At 40.1% G+C, this 26,250-nt stretch overlaps 1 protein-coding gene across 2 annotated transcripts in view; it reads right to left on the bottom strand.

Moving 5' to 3' along the window:
- Positions 1-26,250, bottom strand: part of nova2 (NOVA alternative splicing regulator 2) — a 119,508-nt gene that overhangs the window by 27,766 nt on the left and 65,492 nt on the right. For both annotated transcript variants that reach the window (XM_074679921.1, XM_074679922.1), the window contains one exon: positions 6,742-6,908. In XM_074679921.1, coding sequence (XP_074536022.1) covers positions 6,742-6,908 — 167 coding nt within the window. The remainder of the gene's footprint in view (positions 1-6,741; positions 6,909-26,250) is intronic.

Here is a 26,250-nt window from a genome sequence, read left to right as displayed (position 1 = left end):
GTAATTAAAGAAACTTGCCACTTTCCCATTATTTCAACATTTGCGCATTTTCCTGCAACTCTTTGTTTTTTAAAAAAATTGATAAGTGTCTGTAAAGTTGCTGGCTTTTAAAGAAGGCAAACAAAAGACAGAAAAATTAAAAATAAGTGTATTTCTGAAGGTAATAATCAGTTAAAGTCGCTTTTTTAAAACGTTTCCAATCAAACCATCATCCCAAATCTTTTTCCTAAAACTAATTTAACATCATACTCCTTCATTTTCCCTTTTCTTTGCTGTTACGTGCGTCCAAAGTGACTTCTTAAAGGTTTTGTAAGAAGATTAGTCTTGTTTGTTAAACCTGTTTATCAAATTGATTAATTTTTAGCAGTTTTAGGGACCATTTTGGGCCAATACCGATACTGATTATTAGCAGGTGAGGAGGCTGTTAACGGATATTTAAAGCCGATATTAATTTGTAGTCAAAGTGGAAATACTGGCGTAAAATTTTTGAATAAAACAAACTCCAACACTTAACTGCACTCAAATACCTTAAAGAATATGTTTATTAAACAGCTCTTAGGATTAGCAGCAAAAATAAATAGCGTAACTTTTCTACAGTAAATAAAGTTTTCCAAAAATTCTATGTTACTAAAAAAACTGAACAGAATTGAGTTTGTGCTGCTTTTTACAGGCATGTAATGCAGCTGAATTAATTTTCTGTTTAGTTTTCACATGACTGATTTATAATGTTTTGACCTTCTAGGGCTTCCTTAGTTGAGACAGGGAGAAACTCTGGGCAGAGAAGCATCAACAAGTAGCTCCTTCAAACATTTTTTATCATATTTTAAGAGGCAGAAAAAAGTAAACCTGTGGGTATTGATAAGAGGAGTATAAAAGAAAGCAAGATAGTTACGATGCTAATTGTGTTAGCCCGTCAATGGGATTTTCCGTTGACATTAGCATTAAGCTAGCAGACTTTTGCTAACAGGAGCTAGCTGGTTAAGAATCACTTTCCTTCGCTCAGTTAGGCTGTGCATATAGTTTGCTGTCTGTTTTACTGTGCTTTGGATGTTGAGCCAAATCAACAACTGTCTCTCCTTTCACGAAGAACTGTTCAGCGATCTGCCGAGCTGAGTGCTTACGATCAGGGAGGGGAGAATAGAGTTTGATATGTTTTCTTCTCTCCTGGCGGCTGTTGGTCAGTCAAAGAGGGGAGGCTCATTTTTTACGGCCTACATCATAAATATGTTTATTTATTTAAACGTAAATTCTACCCTCTGTGTCAGCTTGCTAGCAGCTGGAGCTGCTACGTGAGACTAAGACAGGCTGTAAGTGTGAGTGACAGGGGGAGAAGCTCCACAGCTGTAGCTGTAGCTGCTTATTGGTGAAAAGAGAGAGAATCTGTAAACACAACGCTCGTTGTTTTTAAGAAAAGTACACTTGCTGGGGATCGATAAAACCTCCAGATCAGTCCAGAACAAGTAAATGTAGAAGTCAGAAGATGCTCCGGTGGAGGGTTATACTTCAGGATCACTGACTGGCTCATTTCACTGTCGATCAAAAAGGGATTCAGCCTCAGACAGATCATCCAATCAGCATGCAGAAGCCCAGCGTCCAGGCCAGCCCACTGCCTCATAGACCCCCAGAGACGCTGAGCGTCCGATGGGCGGGACAAAGCCCAGCGTTTATCCAATGACCGTCCAGTTTCCACAGTGGAGCAACCCACTCTACGCTTCCCCGCTGAAGTCAGAAGACGCTCAGCGTCCGATTGTGTTAAAGCGCTGAGACGCTGCAGGGATGAATGAGAAGGAGGTGGAGCCAGTTACCTGTGATAGGAGCTGATTCTGAACAGAAGATGAAGGAATTTTAGCGCAGATTTTGTCGATGAAATGTTCACACAGCAGAACATATCACCACTTTTTGGGGACATTTTAGGGGAAGCTGAGCTTCCCTTGTAGTCTTAGAGCAATCGCCACTGGTCAGATGGTACTGTGGGTGGGAGAGTGCAGGGGACTGAGTAGTGACTGCAGACAGCGGTGCGGCTGTATCAGAGCCAAAACAACACAGTTTGGAAGTGGTTTCATATCAGTCGTCACATTAAAAAAAATCTATCCCTAGTTAATACTTGATTAAAAATAAGAAATTAAATATTAAAGCATCATTATTTTTAATGAGAAGACTACAAAATTGACAATTTGTGTTTTTTTAAATCACTTTTTTGTCTGTAACTCAAGAAACATCACTTACTTAAAAAAGTTGTCCCAATTTTCTGCAAGAAAGCCCTTCATAGTGAACTCGTCTGTCTCTCTGCTGCTCTTTCATCATCTTATCTAGCGTCTCCCTTCTTCATATGTTAAAGCAAACTTTAAAATGCAGAGTCGTACACGAGTAAACACACATTTCTCTGAATCATCTCGACGCTGGAGGCCTCTGAGCGTCCGTCAGGGTTTATTCTGGTGTTGTGGGGGTATTTCTCCTCCCTGTGTGTGAACATGAGTGTGTCTGGTGTGTGTCGTTCACTGCTGCACAAATCCATTTAGTCGCCTCTCCCTCTGACGTGTTATAAATAGCCTGAAGAGCGACATGGGGATTCACCCTCGATTAGGAGGGTCTAAATATCAGCAGCTATTAGCCGCCTCGTCTCCCCCTCCACACACACACACACCCGCGTCTGCTGGCTGCGCCCAAAACAGCCTCTCTGAGCCGTCAGTCAGCCGGTCTCAGACACAGGATCAACATGCATGACATACACCGAGAGTTCAACAAACAAAAAAGCAAACAAACAAAGAAACATGTGCTGGGTCAGTTAGCTTAGCGGTTAGCAGAGAGGGGGAAAACAGCTCATTGTTTTCTTCATGTGTGACCACGATGTGCTGCAGCGTTTTCTCTCTGAGCAGGTACCTTCCCGGATTCTCCACCGGTTGCCTAGCAACTACAACCTGAGGTTGGCATGGTAAAAAAAAAAAGAGGCTTGAAAAATCTGCAGAGAGACCTGACCTCCAACATCTGCAACATCTGCAACATCTGCAGCACAGCCGACACCTTTCTAAAGACGCTGAGACCACGAGACTCAGTTATCACAGAAATTCTTCTTCAAAATGAAACTTGTTGCTTTGAGTTTTCATCGTTTGTCATGTTTGTGCGAAACTCAAAGACTCCTTTCCCCGTCTGCGGCGTCAAGCGCAGAATAAGTCGTCAGCGTTCCCAACAGGAGGGAACAAGACACCATATGTGCAAACACAACTCCGCTCTGTAAAATGCATGAGCCTTAAAAAGTCTGTTTGAGTTTAATCCTGCAGAGTGTGTGTGGGCCTGAGGTTTGAGAGTGGGTGAGTAAGCATGTGTGTGTGTGTTTGTGTAACCAGTATTGATTAATTATGCATAAATCTCTCTGCATAACGGCACCTTCGAAATGTGTACTCTGCAAAAAAAACGTCTATCTCTGAGGGCTCTTTGTGTGTGTGTGTGTGTGTGTGTGTGTGTGTGTGTGTGTGTGTGTGTGTACACAGGGATGATAGTTGTAATTATTCAAAACTAGAAAGGCGTAGCTCTCCTCCGTCACTCCCCCGCCCCCAAACTCTGCTCCTGACAGAGAATGAGGATTCACAGTGGGGACAAACAAACGCAACACGAGCGCAACACGACGCTCAGAGACGAAAAAACAGCTCAGTGTTTCATTTTTAAAGTTTCTTTTGTGTCATCACACCTCTTACACACTGCTCTTTGCATTGTGTGTGTGTGTGTGTGTGTGGTTGAATGAACTGTGCAGCAGGCTGAACGGTCAATAGTTGGAAACAATGCCAGACCTGACTAATCAATAGAGAGCAATCATGAAGAGAGACTGATGATCATGACTTAAACAGATTGGGATCATAATCAATAGCTGAACTAATTGTCCTCACACACACACACACACACACACACACACCACACACACACAGCTGGTGCTTCAAGCAGCTTCACTGCAGCGACTGGGATTGAATGAAGTTTAGAAAGTCAGTGCTGTAAAGTGGAAAGTTTTTCTGTGCGTCATCAGACACCTTCAGATCATCGGCCGTCCTCCTTCTTCCATCATCACAGACTGATGAAATCAAAGCTCACCTGTCCTTCGGGTGTGTCTTTAAACCAGATGATCAGTGGTCAGTTTCCTGCAGTGTTATGTGCTGCGTAAACATCAGCAAACTCTGCTTCAGACCAAGGAACATGTTCTCCTGGATCTGGATTTTATTTCTAAGACAATTTTGACCTCAAACAACATTTCAAGACCTAAAATTAAACATGCACAGACTAGTTGGCTGATCGATCATTGCCGATTTCCTTAATTTTGGGGGATGGGTCCATCCTTACATATGAAACTGATCTTATTTTCCTCCAGGACAGTCTGACAGCCTTTGTTGCTTTTTGCTCTGAGACCTAAAACTCAGGACACTTTATTGGTTGTTTAAGTTAAAACAAAAAGATTTCATTGTTTCACAGGTATTGTTTAATGCTTTTCAATAAAAAAAGATTGGAACATTGAAGGTATATGCTGTTAGTTATAAAAAATAAAAAGTAAAAATCGGTATTGGCAGGTCAGGCTTTTTAAAGATTGGTGATCGGCCAGAAAATTGTGATTGGTGCACCCCTACTTAAAATACCTTCTACCTTTCTTTCTGAAATTTATTTTTTTTTAATCTTTTCTGCATCATTTCATAGCTTTAACTCTGTATGGCAGTGATTCCCAACCAGGGGTACATGTACCCCAAGGAGTATGCCAACACATTGCAGGGGGTACTTGGAAACATTTGATAATCTGTTTCCAACTTGGAAGTACTTAGAATAGAATAGAACTTCATTTGTCAATGAAATAATCAAAAATTGATCAGTCCATCAATAAAATGGTACGTGTGTGCTACAACTAGTTTCATCAGGTAAGCAATAACCAGTGGCACAGCTGCAATATGTTATCAATTTTTGTGTTTAATTTGGGTTAAAAAAGAGAAAATGCCAGAGAATTAATTTTTCAAATTAAGGGGATAAAATACAATGATTTTTATTTAATAATCAGCTCTGTTATGTTACTTTTGGAGAACAACATGCATGAGTGAGGGGGTACGCATGGCATAACATAAAGGCTCAAGGGGTACACAAGACAACAAAGGTTGGGAACCATTGCTCCTTGGAACACATTGTATTGCCAGTCCAAATCCAAAGAAATTAAAAAATAGAAAAAAAAAAATTATAGATACTTATGGGGTTCGTTGCCTTGAGGCAACACTGTACCATAATGGTCAGTAATGAAAAAAGAGTTATTTATTTTTCAACATATTTTTTTTCATAAACACATGACTAATACTTGATGGCATCAACAATTTACAATGCATGCCATAAAAAGCATAAAAGCTTAAAAAAATAACTCTTTTGTCAATAAATCAGAATTTATGTCTGAATGTTGCCTGCAGGAAATACTGTACCACTGAGGAACGCCCCATTGAAATGAATGGGTCTGAGCATATTTTATCCAACTTTACATGAACTATGTATTTAAAGACGCCACTTCTGAGGCTTTCAGGACACAGACTTTTCATTGCAGGAGAAATGTGAGGAGGATATGAGCCTGTGCTCTGTAAAGAAGCTCACAAAGTTCACTTTAATAGACATGAGCCTACTGTTTAAGTCTGAACTTTACTTAAACTAACTTAAACTAAAATTAATAACTATTTTTTTAACAGTTTGTCAACTCAAAGACAGTAACCAACATGTTTTCATGGTAAATCTATAATGGTAACATTTGCATTTTTACATGTTTCCTCCAATTAAACAACAAATAAAGTAAATCAAACTATCAGAAATTAAGCTTTTCTTGTCTATTAGTATAAAAACATTTGTTCCTGGACTGAGAAAGACACGGTTAAAAAGTTATTGGACAGTTTTGAGGAGAGAATTGCCTGAGTTGGTCCTTGCAAGAAAGTCTGCATAAAAGGGAATCAGAGGGTCACATGACAAATCCAAGCACTGCTATTGGTTCCTTGAGGTCTTTTCTCTTTTTTTAAAAGTATTGTCAAAAGCCAAAAATGAGTTTCATGCCCAGAGGCAACGAGGTCTCATAGAGGGTTAATCCAGACTTGTGTCCTGTTTAAAGCACAATTCATTTTAGTGCTGTAATCGATACGTTTCTGTAACTAGCGCCTCCTAATGGACAGGACATGCCACTGCACACAGAGCGGTTTGGAGCTCAGAGAGGCGGAGGAAGAAAACGCTGATGTAGAAGTTGAAGCTCGGTGCTTTCCATCAAAACACTCCTGGCATTAAACTTGCAGAGTGTGTGTGAGTGTGTGTGTGAGTGTGTGTGTGTGTGTGTGATCAGGACACTCACTCACACTTCCTTCCTCAACAGGAAACTGTTTCCTGCTGGCGTGTGGATGTTTGAGTTTCTGGCATTGTCCGTGTGCATGTGTGCATGTGTGCATGTGTGTGTTTAAGTGTGTGTGTGTGAGACAGCCGACAGTTCAAATCACAGCAGAGTTTATACGTTCACACCTCACACACTCATCCTCTCTTTTTCCCTCTCTGTTGATATCGTAACCCTCCTCCTCCTCCTCCTCCTCCTCCTCCTCCTCCTCCTCCTGTCTCCTCTCTGCTTGTTTTTCCTCTTTCCACCTCATTCAGCTTCACTCACACGGAAAATCACAACTCGAGCATAGAAAAACACAATTTATTGGCTCTTCTTCCCTCACACACACTCCTCTGACTGACACACACTCATGGTGAGGGGCGCCGTACCTGTTTGACGCGGTCGGGGTTGACGGTGGTCTGCGGCTGCAGGATGCTGACCGGCTCTGTCTTCTGGGTGCTCTGAGGCATCTCCCGCACCTTCTCGGCGATGAAGTCATGGACGCCGTTCAGCGCCTCCACCGTGCCCTGGATCAGACACACACGCTCTGTCGTTCCTGCGTATGAAACACACACACACACACAAACAGGTCAGCGCTTTGCATCTTTTTTAATCGTGCACGTGTTGAAACGTTTCCACAGGTGGGCCGCGGCTCTCAGAGGGCAGGTGAAGGATGTGCTGCCCTGTTTCTGACTCTGAGCGCTCAGACTTTTTTTTTTTCTATTCCCATCGTTTTTTATGTGCAGCTGAATAAAAATGAACCCCGGCTCATTCTGCTTTACAAGAAAAGAACAACGGCGTGTGAGAAAAGGAAGAAACTGTAATGATCCCCGCAGGGAAATTAAGCTGCTGCGGCAGCAGATAGTTACAGCAGGAAGAGGAAAGAATGAAACTCTGAATTATCCAGAAACGGGGAAGAGAAAAGGAGGAGGAGTGGGAGAGAGGAGCGTATTTTTAACATTTAGTACGAGAGGAGATATTTATAACTGAAACCAATGAGAGAATTGTAATGACTGTGAGATAAGATTGCTTAAAGCGGGATGAGGAGAAACAGAGTTTGGCAGATTCACGACAAATTTCTGAAAGCGAGGGATGAAAGGTTAAAGGAGTGTCTCCTCTGTATCAAACACTCTCTCTGCGTCTGTTTCCAGGACGTTAACTCCCCCACTTTCCAGATTTCTGCCTCAGCTTTGGCCGAACATGTGAGTGAGAATTAACAGCTGCATCTTTCAGATTTCTGTCAGACAAACTGGCTCTGAGTCGGTTAAAGAATGAAATGATATGAGCAGTGAAACAGACAGGAAACACACAACAGCGTGTTTACATTGTGTTTGTCTGCGAGTGTTTGGACTGTTTCAGCTTCTGCACGCCGTGTTTCATGTTTTACTGGAGAAGTGTTGACAGACGCTCAGAGCTGCCAACAACAAAAACGAGACGCTGTGAACGTCTGAAGTCACAGGGACGCCAAGAGAGCCAGAGGCTTCAGGAGGAAGAGGTTTTTTATTCACAGAAGAAGAAATTATAAGGATTAAAGATGTTTTTAAAATCAAATCTGATCTGAAAACTTATGATTCAGAGAAAAAATAAGACGTAAAATCTTTTCCGTTTCAGCGAACGTAGACATGGTCTCAGAGACGTTTCAGCCGGTCTAAGTCTTAAAATAATCATAACAAATAAACTGTGTGAATAAAAGAGGCCACTTGAGGAACTGCACTTTTTTGCTCTAAATATACGTTTTTATTTTCCTCCCTTAAAGTGTTTTTTTTTTTTTAATGGGGCACAGAAGGCAGGTAGCCACTGTCCTCTCCTCTCCGATTAAAGGCATGAAAAGCTGAGACCAAAGGCCTTTGCACATCTACAGCAACAGGAATTAAAGACACAAAATTGCGAAAAATTTGGAGACAAGTTTTGACGCGCCTGTCCGTGCACATCAGGAACAAACTCCTCCAAACGTTGTCTTTAAAATCGTTGTCTTTCTAGTTTTCATGTCTTTAGTACTGGACCACTTACACAATCAAGCGCTTTACCATGTTGAATGTTTTGGTATGTGACATGTCAACAACGAGCGTTTTGGTTGGTCGGATGTGTACTCTTTGCAAGTGAAACTTTGGTGTGAAAGCTTGTATTGAAAAACAGAAGGTTTGAAAAATAGATAATGTGTGAAATATCCGCACAAAAAAATATTTTAATTTGGACTAAAAAATTAATCTAAAAAGTCCTGAAGCTGTCATTATTTTTTTTATTTTACTATTGTCAACTCTGTTTTCTTTTTTCTTAAAAAGGGATTTGAGCCAGGGGAGGGCTGGGGGAATAAATCTCTGTTTGTTTGTTTGTTTGTGTGTTTTATTCTTTGGTCTGTTGGTCAAAAAGTAAAGACTAAGGAATCAAAAAGCTGGTTCCTGTTGAGAATCGATAAGCAATGTTTCAATCCATTGATATCGTTAGCCTTTGTGCTCAACGATTCTCTATTCTTTACACTATGCCAGAGCTGCAGGGCCTTATGTGACAAGTCTGCTGCAGCTTTCTTAGCTCAGCAGTTAGAAAACATTTCCCAAGAAAACCCTGTTAAATGATTTCTAGCTTGAAATCTCACTGAGGAACTGAACACTCAAAGAAATCTACATTACTCTCTAACAGGAGATCTGATTCAATACATTCAAAATAAACAAAATAGCACAACTTGATGCTAATGCATACAGGAAATTGCATTGATTAGCATATATCCAACTTTCATCACTGAGGCATATCACAGTTACTCTTTTTAAACAATAGTGAGAACTCCAAATGTCAAAATACTTTCAGGCAAATGAAAGAAAAGTTAGGCTCATGGTTGGCTTCATAACTTCGGCAAGGTTCCAAACAACTTAGAATAATGCTATAACCACTTCGAGACACTAGATGGCCCACTTGGGTCAATAACATATTACAAAACTGTACATCAACGTCACATGGTGTACAATTTTTACTTATTTCTTTATATTTACGCCAGGAGATATCCAGATCCAGTGACCAATAACATTTTTATTCACTTGAAAAAGAAAAAATTGATAAGGGAATCGATAAAAAGTTGAATCAATACACAGAATTGAAAAGAGCATTGATATGGATAAAATCTTATCAATGCACATCCCTAGTAATGACACAGTTTATATGGGAGTTTCTAATTGGAACTGTTATTAATATGTAAAATAAATAAAGAAATTGTTGAAAAAAGGGATTAAAAAGCCCCAAAAGTAACTTAACTAATGATGAAATGTTTTAGTTAAGTGTTTAACTTTTCTGTAATTAAACAACTAAAGGAAAAACTAACAAAAAATAGAGATCTTGAGTAGCAAGAAGAGGAGTGTGTCCCATGTATCTACCTTAAAGAGAGGGTATTGTGTTTTCTTTTAGTCTTTAGTCTGTCCTTCCAGTGCCTCCGTAGTATCTTTACATGATTTACAGTTCAAAAAAAAAAAAAAAAAACATTTTCCTCTTACAGCTGTTTGAGAAAAACCTTATTTCAGCCTCTGTCTGGAACACTTCCCCTAAGCTGCTGTCTCTTTAAGAGTCCCTGCTTCAAAAAACCCCCTTCCCTCTGATTGGCCAGCCTTCTAGAGGCCTGTAGGGCCTGAAGATCTGGTGCTATTCTTTTTAGAGCTGAGTGTTTTGATCAGTTTACAGACAAATTTAAGGATTTCTAAAACATGAAGTCTGTTTTATTTTGAAAAAGAGATTAAAATCAGTTTCTATCTGACGTTCTTTAAACTTTTTCAGATTCACAAAGGATGAAGAGACACAGACAGACACAGACACAGAGACAGACAGAGGGTATAAAGGAGGGAAATCTAGGCCAATGTAAAGCTGGTTGCATCACAACACAAATCTCCCCCCTCTCGTCCCTTTGACATTTATTCTCTTCTCTCTTTTCCATTTCTGTCCCTCTCACGCTTCCTTCCTTCCTTCCTTCCTTCCTCCCTTCCTCCCTATCTCTTTTTTTCTCCCTGTTTCTCTCCCCTGACTCTGGTATTTAGTGGGATCTGCTCTTATCTCCTCTCAGCAGCGTGTCAGTGAGTGCTTCCTGTCTCCTCCCCTCGCTCTGCACTGTTGGACCGGCTCGGTTTGGCTCCGCTCGGCCCTCTGTGGTCGCGCTGGGAGCAGAGGGAGGAGGAGGGGGTTGTGTGCGGTTGGAGGGACAGAGAGATGTACAGCATGTGCGGGCTGGAGGCTGATGTTACACGACCGAGGGAGGAGGATTTAAAGGCTGTCGTAGATCAAATCCAGAAAGTTCAGACACAGAGACGTTTGCAGCATTTGGCTACCTGTCCGTGTTGGAGCTCTGCAGCGCCTGTTAGCATTTCACTCAGATTAATTCCCATTCCTATTTTTACTGCGTGGCGACAGCAGCTGAGAGCTTCAGTTTGGCTGCGGCGAGCTAGCTAATCACTCAAGCTAGCATCGCTTAGCTTAGCATGACATTCAGGGTGAAGCCACACGCTGACGTTTGATGGTAAACATTTCAGCTGGTTCCTTTCTGCATTGTTGAGCAGAGCAGCATGACAAGTGTGTGTGTGTGTGTGTGTGTGTGTGTGTGTGTGTGTGTGTGTGTGTGTGTGTGTGTGTGTGTGTGTGTGTGTGTGTGATCTAATACTAAGAAAACTGGGCTTCGCCTCTCACCGACAGCTGGTGCCCTCTGGGTAATCTGGCCTCGTCCAATCAGAAGCGAGGATTAGCAGGCCATTGTCTTGGCATGAGTGTGTGTGTTTTTCATATCTATGCGTAGCTTGGGAATTTGTGTGTGTGTGTGTGTGTAAGAGAGGAGGGAAAAGCTGCTCCTTCAGCGCTGCAAATAAAAGCTGCTTCATGACTTTGCTCCATATTTACAGAAATTATAAAAAAATAAAGTTTTATCGTCACGCAACAGGAGCGAAAACATGAAACTTTCCACGTTTTGTTGCTTTTTTGTCGGATAAAAAAACGACTTCCTCCTGCTCCACACTGACCAAATGACCCAGCATCAGACCTCTCCTCCTCATCACCATCTTCATCCTCATGATCCAGGCTCTGCAGCCTGGCAGTTGTTTTTATTAAAGTCTAATAGCATGACTCACTCCTTCCTCCTCCTCCTCCTCCTCCTCCTCCTCCTCCTCCTGACGATGGCCAGAGAGGCAGAAAGAGCAAAGCGAGCTGCCTCTCAGACTCTCAGAAGCAAACAGCAACATATGCAGGCTCAGTTTGATCGCTCGCACTGAAAACACAAAATATTAACGTATCCAAGATCAAAACGGCGCTCCAGCTCTGCGGCGGGAGGGGACGCGTCCCGTCTCCGGGGAGACGGAGGCTGAGAGGATCTGACGGCTCAGAACAAACTCAAACAAAGACGATGAAAGTTTTCAGAGGGTTTCATCACCGGTCCTGAGGAGCGAGCGCAGACTAACGAGCATCAGCGTGACCTCTGTGTGACCTCTGCACTCGTGCGTTTCGGCGATGACTCGTGTCTCTCAGTCCGCAGAGAGAAGCTGTGATTCACTCCCTCCAGCTGCGGGTGGAAAGAATTGGCCACTGTGGGCTACCGTAGCAGACAATAAACGCTCATTTCACTGTCCTCATGGGTCTGAAGGATGAGGATTTAGTGTCTTGTGGAGTCAAACCACACAAGCACAAATTAAAGGGGCATTTCAACTATTTCATGGATGCAGATAAGATCAGACGACACGGTGAATGAGACTTTTCTTGATGTTTCTTAAACTTTGAAAACTTTTATAAAAAAATCAAGTTGTGGATACTTCAGCTCATGTTTGAAGATAGAAACAGAAAGCTTGTCTTACAAACAGAGAAGAGTCCTCAGGTATTCATTGAGCTAAGAAAGGGTTAGAAGTATTTGTGGATTTTCTCTTTATTTGTCAAAGTAGTTTATGCCCAAATTTTTTTTAGAGTTGTAAGTCATATCATTTTATCAGTTGAGTCCCTCTTATTGATTTTATGTTTTTTTTTTTCATTTTTTACTTTGTTTTGAGGAAAATATCATTTTTATGACTTGCAACAATTGTTGCCAGTGGTCACACAGCTTGTCACTAGGTCACCTGGTAATTTAATAATAATAATAATAATAATAACAATAATAATAATGATAATAATAATAATAATAATAATAATAATAATAATAATAATAATAATAATAATAATAATAATAATAATAATAAAAATAATAATAATAATAATAATAATAATAATAATAATAATAATTATAGTAATAATAATAATAATAAAAATAATAATAATAATAATGAAAAAACTAAAAATAAATAAGAATAAAATGAATAATGATAATAATAATAATAAAATAATAATGATACAGTTATATTTATATTTACTGCAATAAAGTTATAACAAAATAATAATATAGTCATCATAAATCTTTAAAAATATGTATCCTAAGTACACTGCAAAAATATGAAATCTTATCAAGTGTTTTTGTCTTATTTCAAGTAAAATTGTCTTATTACACTTGATATGAGCCACAATCAGCTTTTCAGTCCAGAAAAATGTCTTATTTCAAGTTATTTCAAGACCAAAATGAGGTCTGAATCGTGTGTAACAAGTAAAAAAATCTACCAATGGAACAAGAAAAACATGCCAGAAAAATTGCTTGAAAGTAGAAAAATGTTTTGATACAGGTAACTTTTTTCTTGTTTCTCAAATTAGGTCTTAAAAGACTTTTTTTTACTGAAATTAAGACAAAAACATTCGATAAGGTTTCAGTTTTTTGCAGTGTGCATTATTTGGGGGGGAGGGTCACTTTAGAGACTTGAATGACTAAATTATTATAATTATAATTAATGATGAATAATTTATGAAAATTGTCTTTTTCATAGGCTGCTTTGCATCCTCCATGTCTTTCACCGGAAGGAGCAGGAAGCAGATGATGTCATGTGACAGAAAACACTTGGAGACTATTTTTCTTAAACCAAAATCTTTCTTTTCTGCTGATGGGGCAAAAAAAGTTAAATTATCGCCATTCTTCTCTGTTTAATTTTTACCTCCGCGAAGGAAGTTATGTTTTTGGATGAGTTTGTCTGTTTGTTTGTTTGTTTGTGAACAACGTTACTCAAAAACTAACAAACGAATCTTGATGAAATGTTCAGGAAATCTTCGAAATAGGACACGGAAGAAGTGATTAAAATTTGGAGGTGATCCGGATCACCGTCTGGATCCAGGATTTTTTTAAAAGATTCTTTATCATTGTGAGATAGGGCTGTTTTCACCATATGTGTAAATAACTCCACGATAAATGGTCAGATTGCTTTGCAAAACAAAACAAGACAAGGTCACCATCATTTCTGACAGATGTTAAAGTACGACTCAGATCCTGGCAATATTCTGGATACTAAGATCTGGAATATGAAATATGTCTTGGGTCATCATAACTTTCAACACGATGTTAACAGGTTTAAAAGAGAAACAGATCTGCGGCTCTAAATTTCAACAGGACTTCTTGAAGCAGGGATAAAGTTTCTGTTCCGGTGAATCTGATTTTGTCTCGCGGGTTGGAAAGCTGCAGCAGCAAACTGGGTCACTAACTATCATTTTATTCCAATAAATTGAAAGGCCGTGCCGTTATGTAAAAGCTGATTCTCCTAAAGAAAATCAGAGAGCCTTCCTGACCTAAAACTGCAATTCCTTCTTGGTTTATTAATGTTGTTTTTCAGCTCAAACACTAAAGGCATAAACAGTCTGGTTTCTCCTGAAATCCACCAGCTCCTGCCACGGCTGGATGAGACGAGTTGTCAAATATCCCGGTGAATTCCTGCAAAGTGACCCATTTATGTAATCCTCAAACCTTCCCCTGAGAGTCCTTTCAACATCCCTGAAGTTCCCTTTGTGGAGCGAGTTTCTCAAACTTTCTAACTCGGGTGAATCTCAGCAGAGACAAACAGGAGGGACGCAGAGAGGAGACGAGATGTGACAGCATCGCCAGAGGTCCCGTGTTCACAGGTACATGATGTTCATCCCCTGCTGCGCTGAGAGCTACAGCTTTTTCACTTCCAACACCAAAACCTCAGCTGCGGAGAGGGAAAGAGATCCGGAGGTTCACACGACTTTCTGCCACATCCCAAAAACATCAGACGAGCGAAGAAGAGACGGACAGATGCATGAACGGACAGAAACTCAGAGCGGGAGAGGCAGATCGACACCGAGTCACGACAGTCACGTCAAAGTGGAGTGACACCAGAGAAAGAGGGAGACGGAGAGGAAGGGAAACCTCAGTGAAACCTGTCACAAGAAAGAAACGTCAGGAAACAGAGAGGAGGAGACGAGAGGACAGAGATTCAGCAAAATGTGGTTTTAATTATGTAACATCAGACAAGAGAGACCTCGGAAGATGTTTATTTAATCTACAGTTTAACTCTGACAAAACCTGTCAGACACTTCAGGATTCAAGAGGTTTAACGTGCAGGGCTCCAGACTAACTTTTTGCATTTTTAGATGCATAAGCACAAAAATCAAGGTGCAACCAAGTATTTAATCAAAAATGCTATCAGGTCACCTTTTTATTGCTTTCCATGCAAGCGGCAACTTCTTGTCTAAGAACATGAGACAATGCTGAAGTGCTAAAATCTGCTTGAGGCTTGCTCCGGAAGTACCGGAAGTCACAAACACATCAAGCCAAAAAAGCCGTTATCAAAGCAGAAATTAACCTATTTACAGCCTGGTTCAAAGAACGTCTCCTGTCTGAGTCGCTATCAGCACACACTGGACGGGGGGTGAATTTTTTTCTAACACCGCCGTTCAGAGGATATTAAGATCGCAAGCTTGCCCAATCAGAGGCACAGCTCAAGGTCACCTATAGCTATACGCAAAGCCCTTGCCACTACTAAAATGGCTGTGATAGCCAATCTGCTTCGTTTTCCGTTTCAGAAACAGACGGGAGACATCGGGGAGACTACGGCCATGTTTTATACAGACAATGTTTCCATGACCTTCAAATTTTCCTTGGCGCCGCCCTGTTGGCTATGGCTGCCTGTTGCAGCAGCTCTCTCTTCTCTGTCCGTTTCTTGTAATTTTTTTGTCTCTTTTTCGTAATCTTTGTATTTGGAGTGGATCATCACTTTGTATGGTTCATTTGTTGGTCATAGACACCAAACTGGTTTTGTCTTCAGCGATGTTTTTACTATTTTCGCTCCTGTGTTTGTCTGGAGATCCTACATGTAACCATGGCTGCATTGTTTACATGTGAAATCAGCTGTTACCAGCCTGTAGCATGTCAATGCTAACCGGTGCATGGCCAAATGTTTCCCCACAAGGAGGAGAAGGAGGTGAGGATGACGTGCTGGTTCTCAGGTGTGAGCCAAGAAGTGACGACATGGACCTGTCCTTCCATCCATCGTTATTGGGAACATAAGATCTATCTCCAATAAGATGGACGAGCTAGCTGTGCTAACCCAGCAACAGAGGGAATACCAGAAGGCAGAGTAGCATCATGCTATTCACAGACATGGCTAACAGAGCTAACACCAGACACCAACGCTACATTGGAAGAGCTTCACCTGCTGTGAGCAGACAGGATCCAGGAGACAGAGACTGAACAGACTGCTGAAGAAGCTCAGTCCTGGACCCTGTGGAGGTGGAGGCTGGCTGACTGGACAATGATGGACAAGCTGTCAGCATCTATTTTCTTATGGAGCTTTTTGCACTTTCTATACACTTTCTTTCTTTTGTTTTCTTGATTAATGCCGACTTCAATTCCTTTGTACTCGTTACAATGACAACAAAGTTCTCTTCTGTTCTATTCTAAATAATGTTAATCAATGTTTTCCTGAGGCCTAGTCTGTTTTTGTTATAATTCAAAGATTTTTTTTTTAATCTGTGCTTAAAAACCGTTTAAAATTTATTAAACGGACTGAGGCTCAATTTAATTTAATTTACATTTTTCCACTTAAATCATTGTTGCTTTTCTAAGCAGCTGGTGTCTTACATTGATTGTTTCACTGTCCTCATTGAGCCCCCCCCCCCCCCTCTGAAAGTCTAGACACGCCCCTGCACAGAGGCACATAGTGACAGTAGGATGAAGCTAACAGGTTTCAAGTTTGATCAACAAAAGATGGAGAACTCCTGTTGTTTTTTAAAGGATTACAGGAAAGAAAGACAAACTACAACTTCTGTCCCAAAGAGAGCAGAAAGGTGACTCCTGTAGGAGCGCGAGCACCACAATTATCATCATTACAATCTCCACAAACTGAGCAAGATGAAGTTTACATTAAATACAAAAAAACAACTTTTTTTCTGATGCATCATGGACAGAAACTTGAGCTGGCACTGAGAGTGAGACAGGAGCAGAGGAACCACAGAGCCAGACGTATGAAGACGAGGTCCAGATAACATTAGAAAAAAATCCCATTTTGAGTTTTAAAGAAGTTCCCTGTCTCCTCGAGAGCGGGCTGCAGCGCAGAGCGTGGCGGCGTCTGGTTTAATGTAAGCTCATTAAGAAGATCTCCTTAGGCTGCGGATAAGCTCAGGTTAACTGACTACCTTTGATCAGATCTGCTGGATTAGCCGGCTGTTAGAGGAGCAGCTCAACACCTTGTTGTTCCCCAGGGTTAAACAGTTTATTAAAGGGTTTACAGACGCAGGGAGAGGACAAACAGACGGGAGCTAAAGACGATCACAATCTGCAGACGCTGAAGGATTCTCTGACAAGCTGAAGTGTTTTTGTTTCACCTAAAATAAGATATTAACACAACATCTCTGCATTATTAGCTCCGAATCAGGCTTCATTTCCTCCAGAAGAAAAGAAAGTGTCTTATCGGCTGCACACAGCGTTTTGTGTCTTGGTTCAGAGTGAAGTTAGCTCCTCTCTTAGAAGAGTTTGAGTCACACTTTGTGCTTTAAAGCAACAAAGAAGAATTCCCACAAGAAGCCGCTCTGCAGCGCACAGATAAAACTCAGAGACAGAGGTCTGTAGAGGCTGATAATCTGCTCCTCCGGCTGATTCACAGCTGTACTTACACTAATGTCCTGGAATGAATGTGCTAATGATTTATGGCTGCTCCTGCGCTACGTTCAGGAAATCACCTCCTGATACAGACTCAGAGTTTTCAGCCTGCGCTCAGACTCTGGATCCTCTGGATCCTCTGTGAAGTGCTGCAAAGTGCTGACCACCACCGAAGAGCCTCCGTCACAGAGACGGAGCGATTTATTGACCAACAACACAATAAGCCAACGAGAACGACCGCACTGACCACAGTATCCAATTAAAAGGTTTTTACGGTCAAATGAGCCGCACCAGCTGTGGGACCAGGAGAGGAGCAGACCAGACCAGACCAGACCAGAGAGACCGAGGGAGGAAAGAAAGGAAAAACAGAGAGGGGAGGAAGAGGATATAAAAGAAAGCTAGAGAAGGAAAAAGAGAAAAAAGGGGAAGTATGACATTCAAAAAAAGAAACAAATAAAGGAAGAAATAAAGAAACAAATATGGTAGAATGAAAACAGAATGTAAGAAAGAGAACGAAACACCGAAACTAAAAAAAGAAATCGATAGAAAAGACAAATGGAAAATGAAAGAAAAAAGAAGAAAGAAAATACAACTTACAGAAAAAAAAGCTGGAAAAAACACAGACAGAGAAGCAAATGAAGCAATGAAGAAAGAAAGAAAAGTACAAAAGAAACAGAAAAAAAAGAAATACACCAAAAGATAAAGTAAAAAACAAAGAATGGAATAAAGGAAAAAAGAAGGAAGACACAAAGAAATTAATCAAAGGTAAAATGAAGAAAAGAAGAGAAAAGAAACAAAAAAGGAGAGTAAACAAAGTTAACAGAATGAAGAGATAGAAGAAGATAAAAAAGAAAGTGTTAAAAAATTAATAAGATATAAGAAAAAAAGAAAAATAAGGTAAGAACAAAAGAAAGTGAGATTGGGGAAAGAAAATAGAACAAAACAGAGAGAAAAAAGAAGAAAGAAAGAAAATAGATAGAAAGAAAGAAAGAAATAAGAAAGAAAGAAAGAAAAGAATGAATTAAAGAAAGATAGAAAGAAAGAAGAAAGAAAGAAAGAAAGAATGAAAGAAAGAAGGAATGAAAGAAAGATAGAAAGAAAGAAAGAAAAAGAAAGAAAGAAGAAAGAAAAGAAAACGAAAGAGGAAAGAAAGAAGAAAGAAAAAAGAAAGAAAGAAAAAAGAAAGAAAAAAGAAAGAAGAAAGAAAGAAAGAAAGTGAGAGAAAAGAGAGAAAGAAAGAAAAAAGAAAGAAAGAAACAAATGAAGAAAGGAAAGAAAGAAAGAAAGAAAGAAAGAAAGAAAGAAAGAAAGAATGAATAATTTATTAAAAAATTCATCAATCAAAGGAGGAGAGGACAAATGACAGAAACTAGGAAAAAGAAGGAAAACAGTAAAAAAAAAAAAGTAAAGGAAAAAAGGAAATATAAAAGGATCTTTGTGTTTGGAGTTTTTGATATCATTGCTGCAGTTTTTTCTCCTGCAGCTGCAAAGAGGAGGAGGAGGAGGAAGAGGCGGTCAGTCTCCTCTTGACTGATCCTGTTCAGTTACCATGGCAACGAAAAGTCTCACAACTACCAAACCACACACATACACACACAGACGCACACACACCTACCCCCCTATACTCATATACATTTGTGAATATGAGGCGCTGACACACACTTTTTCACACAGCTGGGCAGCTGTTTGGTGATGATGTCATGAGTTGTTATTCTGTAAGTGTGTGAGTGTGTGTGTGTGTGTGTGTGTGTGTGTGTGTGTGTGTGTGTGTGTGTGTGTGTGTGTGTATAAGGGGGGTGATGTAATGAGGAGCAGGAAGGAAACTTGGAGCTGTTCTTCACTGCAGCCAAAAGTCTTCATCAGAGAGAGACAGAGAGAGGTAAGAGCAGAGGGAGGAGGAAAGGATGGAAAAAGCAAAGGGAAGGAAGGATTAATGAAGGAAAGGAAAGAGGGAAGGACAAAGTGAGAGTGGAGGGAAAACCAGAGAGTGGAGGAAAGAAACTCTGCATGTAAACATGAATCAGAGGGAGCTCGCGCTGCAGCTCTGCAGCTTATGTGGATGAAAATGTGATGGTTGCTTTGTAACGGGCTGGCTCCGAGTCCGGCCAGAGCAGAAACACACACACACACAGTCACACTCTGAAACACACACTCTGCCACATCATTTACACTAGAGCTGAAATCACGCTCAATTAGGAAAAAAGTTATTAAGTCCTGGAGCCGCTGTGGTCATCTGGCCTGGAGCTGAGTTTACTCCTTTTACTGGCTCTGACTCTGGGCCGAGGTGTGGACGCTCTGAAGGAGTCTAAACCTGGAACAGCAGGTTTTGTTTTGACTCCGTGATGGGATTAAACCTTACTGAAGAGATCAGCGTGCTCATAGAGCTCCATGTGGGAGCTTCACAGAGCTGTTAAAGCTCTTTAACGGTCAGAAAACGGACTAAGGACCAGGGTTTGGGAGCTACGCGTACACTAACAGATTGACGAGGAGTCAACAAGGAAAGCAGGGCACAAAGGTAAACAACAGATCAGCACAAAAAAATGAAAAAAACAACATGAGAAGAAAAAATGGCCCCACTTTAAGAGCCATAAAGTGCTAATAACAGGATAAAAAGTTACAACTGTTTGTTTTTACTCAGATCTGTCCCAAAATTATCGCTTTAACTCTGGTTTGGAGTTAAAGCTGATGATGCAGGCGTCCGTCTCACATTTATAACTCAAGTAGAGGTACAGATAGTAAGGTGTAAAAAGACTTTTGTAGAAGTTAAAGTATCAAGTATTTTTGTCATATTTTCAGAAGTAAATGTCTTTTTAGGCTTGAAATAAGCCAAATTCACCTGACCAGTCCAGAAAAATGTTTGTTTCCAGTTGTTTGAAATAAAAAATGAGGTCTGAATTGCTTGAAACAAGTTAAAAAATCTGCCAATGGAAGAAGAGAAAAGTTGTTGTAAAATTTTCATTGGCAGAGTTTTTTTCTTGTTACAAGCAATTTAGACCTCATTTTTGTCTCTAAACAACTTGAAACAAGACATTTCTCTGAAAAAAACACAATTAGGTTTCAGTTTTTTGCAGCATGCAGAGTAATAAAGTGAGAATATACTGCAAAAAACTGAAATCTCATCACGTGTTTTTGTCTTATTTCGAGTAAAAATTGTCTTGTTACACTCGATATGAGCCACATTCACCTTGTCAGTCCATAAAAACGTCTTATTTCAAGTTGTTTAAAGACAAAAATGAGATCTGAATTGGAATGGAATGAGAAAAAATTGCTCAAAAATTTTCTTGAAACTAGAACTTTCTCCTGTACCATTTTTAGATTTTTCTTTCACTTGTTGCAAACAATTCAGACTGCATTTTTGTCTTTAATTAACTTGAAACAAGACATTTTTCTGGACTGGTCAGGTGACTGTGGCTCATATTGGGTCTAAAAAGACATTTTCTACTGGAAATAAGACAAAAACACTTGATAAGATTTCTGTTTTTTTGCAGTGTACTTAAGTAAAAGTGTAAAAGTGTTGGTTCCAAAACTACTTAAAGTATAAAATTAAAGTAATGTAAGGGGAACAAATGTCATTAAGTGACTAGTGACTATACATATGTAAAATTAATTTTATTTTCCACTTAGTTCCAGACCAAAGCACAAGCATTTTAAGTTTACTGTGAATAATTTTCAGAATCATTTTTACGTTTTTCCCATTAGAGCCACCGTACTTAGTTGGTGCTGTTTCCTGTTTTGCGCCAGCAGAGCGCAGCACTGGGTCGTTTTCATGTTAAATGACTATCACGATCATAGACTGTAAAAAAAAATGGATGTCATCTTGATCGGCTTGAAGTGAGATTGTCACAAAAACTGCTCCCCCTGGTGGCTGGCTGCAGTATAGGTCAAAAAATCCATCTCCCCAGTCATTCCAGATGGGCTGTGGTCAAACTTTAAAAATTTAATACACCTGGTAGAAATGTTTCTCACGTCAGATTGTTGTGGTGATTTTAAGATATCGTTTAGCTGCTATATATTCAAGTCCTCTTTTTTCTAAAAAGTTTTGTTTTCATTAGTTATAAGAGGTTAAAAGTGAGGTTTTACGTCACATTTAACGATAATTGACAGCTGCCATTCTTGTGTTTTTTTTCAGGGATTGGGAGTGCTGATCTCTTTTTTTTTCAAAGAGCCAAAATAAAACAGGAGTAATGAGGTCATTTTTAAAATGTAGGGAGTAGAAAGCACATTTATTTGTCTGAAAATGTTAAGAGTAGAAGTCAGCTAAGTGTAAATACTCAAACCTTCTACTTAAGTAAGGCAACAAAGTATTTTTACTTTGTAACTCAACACCTCTGGACCTGTCGAGCAGAAGCTCTTTAGATGTGGAAAGCATATGCTGAGAGTCCTGTTCAACCTCAACTTTATGTTTTCATCATTTTCTTGTTATTTCTTGAATAAATTTTTAAAGCAGCACCAGGAACTGTAAAAACATGATTTCCTGTCAGCCTCCCTCCCTCAGCGCCTCCTCCCCTCCTCCCTCCTCTGCCTCTTTATCCGTCCCGGGTCCGGCAGTGACGGAGCACTCGTTGAGAAGAATAAGGCAGCTCTCTCTAAAGAATAACAAAAGGAGCTGGAAGAAAAGGCAGGAATTCCTCGGCTCTGATGTAACTCTTTTCACTTGGAGAGTCCTGCTGCTCCGTGTCCAGCCTCCACCTCCTCGTCCTCCACTTCCCAATCCGCTAAGTCCCCGAGCAGGGTTTCCACACGCTCGGCACCCAGAGAAGAAACGCTGCGAGCGTCCAACGTTTAAGCTGTCTGGGAGTGAATCCCAGATTTGAAGCCAGAATTCAGAAACAAAGAAAAATGATGCAAAATTGATGCAAAAACATATTGCAGGAGAAATCTGAAGAAGCTGAGATTTTCATGTTGAATCCAACCTGACAAATACACATGCACCGCTCTCAACATGCTAAATGTTCAGTTTCTTTTAAGCTGAGACCTTATTCAGCGTGTTTTCCTGCAACCATCATCCTCATCATCCTCCTCACAGCGTTTTCTCCTCCTCAGAGACGTTTTGGCGAACTTATTCACAGGACTTGTCTTCCTGTGTTGAGAAGTGTCAGGTCCTTCTTTAAGAGCGGACAGACTCTGACAAAAACAGCCTTTTCCCATCATCTCCCTCCGTTCAGCTCCCCTGTTTCCCATCATCCTCCCCCTCCCTCGTCTTTCTTGTCTTTCTTTCTTTGGCAGCAGGATTGGTGTTGCCCAAGTGACCCGACCCATGCCGAGCAAACAGCTGAACAGATGCCACGACTGATTCCTCTCCTTCCCCTCTTTCTCCTCCTCTTCTCCCCTCATCCTTACTTTCCTCCTCTGTCCTGTCTTTCCATCTCTCCGTTCAACCTGCTCTGTCTCATTCACCAACGGAGCTGCCAGCCTGCCCTCAGCGACGCGGGGAAAGCAGAAAACAGAGAGGAAAATAAAGTGGAGAAAAAAACAATACGCGCTCAGTACCAGTTTGATTGGTCTGCCAGGGAAACCCTCAGCCTGAAAACCAGTCAGAGGAGCCAGAAACGGATGTCTTACTGCAGGATGAGATGATTTGTTTAAACCACAGTCAAAACACTTTATGACATGATTCCTGCTCCAAACGGTTTATTTAGAAACCACAAAGCGTTGTTTAAAGTCCCATTATAATCAGGCCTGTTGTGTGTCATTATTACAGTATTTTATTTGATTAAAAGCTCAAAGTGGAGAGATTCTTCAAGAGTGTTTCCATTACAGGCAAGAGCAGAAAGAGCTAGCCTTCATATTTCATCATATCAGACTTTAAATCATCTGAAGTTTCTGCACCAGGGTTGAAAATAGGGATGAGTACGATACGATACGCATCAGGATATATTGTGATATTCTAGGAAGTTAACTATTTGATTAAAAAGAACTTTTCTATTTATACACTTAACTTGAAAACATAAAGTGTGTCAAGTTTGTCACTTCTTTGACATAAACTTACTTTGGAAAGAAATGATTGGGTGAAAGAATCAGTGAAACTAATAAATCTTTAGGCCTGGGCCAATAACAGGACGATATTCTGTCTGACAGTTATTGATGATAACAATATTATTGGCAATATTATTTTGAGACCAAATTAACCACTAATATAAAAATTTCACATTAATACAATACACCCTCCCAAATGAGTGTTTTTCTCTTCTATTGTAATTGGAATATCAATCACTTTCAAATATCCCCCCAAAAATAAAAAATTGAATAAAAAATAAAAAATGAAAAAAAATAAAGTGGGCTCTCAATCAAAAATTTTCTTAAATTAAAACTGTATTAAAATGCAGCATTTCACTGTAAAAAAATGAAAATTTTATCAAGTGTTTCTGTCTTATTTTTAGCAGTAAATGTCTTTAAAAAATCTGCCGAAAGAAAAAGAGAAAAGTTACTGGTATCAAAACATTTTTCTAGTTTAAAGCAAATTTTCTAGTATATTTTTCTTGTTCAATTTGCAGATTTTTTTTAATAGTTTCAAGCAATTCTGACCTAATTTTTGTCTTTAAAGAACGTGAAACAAGACATTTTTCTGGACTAGTCAGGTAAATGTGGCTCAGATTAATTCTAAAAAGACATTTTCTACTGAAAATAAGACAAAAACACTCGAAAAAACTTAGTTTTTGCAGTGTTCTTCTGCAATGTAGCAAACTAAACTTTCTGAGTCCATGTAAAGCAGGGGTCCCCAAACTTTTTCTGTCAGGGCGAAACAACTTTTCCCTTCTCTGATGGAGGGCCAGGGTCAGTTTGTAAAAAAGAAAAAAAGTGTGACGATCGCAGAGGTGTCCAAACGTAAATATTTATTGTTTCCCAGAAAGCCACACATAACCAAATATTAATAACCCTTTCTGGACAGTGAAAAAAAACAGAAAATAAATAACACTCTTAATGATAAATAATGACACAATTTATGAAATAAATAGTAACTAAACAACCCTTTTCAGGTTTTTCTTAAAAAAAACAACCATGAAATTTTAACTTTTTTGTAGACACCACTGTTTGCAGCTCTCTCTCTTTAACTTAACTGTGAAAACCAGAAAGCAAGCAGGCTAAGAAACCAAACAAAGTGATACAACACCTACCAGCACATTACATTTTACTACCAGTTTGGTTGTATAACAGGATTTTTTTTCTTTTTTAAGGGAAGGGTTTCAGATAGGGCACAAACTGCAGAAGGGTGGGATAAAATTTACAGTCTATGCATGTATAAGTCTCGATCACGTGGCCCGACTGAAAAAAAAATAAATCATACTGCACCTCTGTATTGTTCAGGGAGGCGGGCCGTATCTGGCCCCAGGGCCATAGTTTGGGGACCACTAATGTAAAGTCTCATCATTCAGGTCAGAGTTCTTCTGGACGCTCCAAACGGAGGAAACTGGACTGTTCAGAGTTTGTGAAGACATTTTATCTCTCATCCGTGATGCTTCATCAGCTTCACCCTAAACTATAAAAAGTCCAGTTTTCTTGGTTTTTAGCATTCAGAGTAAACTTTCTGTGAGTGCACCCCTTTTTTTGCTGTTCTGTTTTTACTTTGTCAATCAAATGCCTCAGTGAGTGTCAACTTTTGGTTGAAGGCTTTACATCTGCAGGTGCAGTTTCTTCCCAGAAAACTGGGTCTAAGGTTGTGTTTTAGGTGATCATGTGAGTTTGTTGTGTAACTTTTTTTGTTGCTGCACACTGGCACAACCATGTTGATGGGCTCACCTTACTCATTCAGTCTGAAGCTGAAATATTTCTACACTGGGGCTGTTGCGTTTAGCTTGTAGATCATGTATTTCCTCTCCAATTTCTACAACGTATCATCCTTGACAATCTCATGGGGCTCACTTGCTGCGCTCTGTGTGTTTAGGCTAGCCTGATGGAGGCAAGAGACGAGGAAAACAAACATGCACACAGTGATATATTGAGGCCGACAAAATTATCCAGTTAATTTCCTTAATCGCAAAATTAGCTGATTAATCGACTAAAACCCAAATCATGAAGTTTAGGATAGAAATATTTTGAATATACTTTGATATTATATTCATTTAGTTCATGGAAAACATACAGCAGAGTAGCTCTTCAGCGCCATCTACTGCAGTGGAGGTGTGGTAGACGTATTGTACTGCCAACTCACGTAAAATATGAATTTTTATTTTAACAAAAATATCGATATTAAGAGTTGAAATATTGATGTTTTATCACAGGTCAAAGTATTTGGATATTTTGCTGTATCAATATTTTTTCACATCTCTGGTTCATCCAGGAGAGACACAACGTTACAAACAGGAAACAGATTCAGCAGCAGGAGAAGAGAGTGTGTGAGGTGTGTGTGACGAGAGAAAACAGCTGAAATAATGATGCTGCACTGGGTCTTCCCCATGGACACACACACACACACACACACACACACACACACACACACACACACACCGATCCTGTCCCATGTCATTAAATGGCGACACTGAAGCAACACAGTCACACACCGATGGAAAGAATGAAGAATGCACACACACACACATCCCACTGCAACAACTATATATACACACCTAATCACCCACATACTCATCTGTCTTCTGCAAACACACACACATGGATGCACACCCACACACACACACACACACACACCTCGTTTGTGTCCTCGGAGGGCCCGTGTGGTAACTGGACCTCGTGTGAATTCCTGCTCGACCCAAACGAGTTCCACACCGTTCTGATTTTACTCACACCCTCACAAACACACACACTGATGAGGACACATAAGCACAAACGCAGACGTCCAACACACACACACGCACACACACACACACTCTTGGTGACCGTCACTGAATAATGAAGTGACAGAAAAGAGGGAGAATGTCTTCCTCTCTCTGACCTGGAGCTGGACGCTCGTCTGCTTCTCTGAGTTTCTTTCCTC

Source organism: Halichoeres trimaculatus, unplaced genomic scaffold, assembly GCF_033239565.1.
Source record: "Halichoeres trimaculatus isolate MK-OKI-2021-1 unplaced genomic scaffold, fHalTri1.1 fHalTri1_scaffold_9, whole genome shotgun sequence".
Lineage (NCBI taxonomy): Eukaryota > Metazoa > Chordata > Actinopteri > Labriformes > Labridae > Halichoeres > Halichoeres trimaculatus.
The sequence above is the reverse complement of the archived record's forward strand: the minus strand, read 5'-3'. Positions and strand labels throughout refer to the sequence as shown.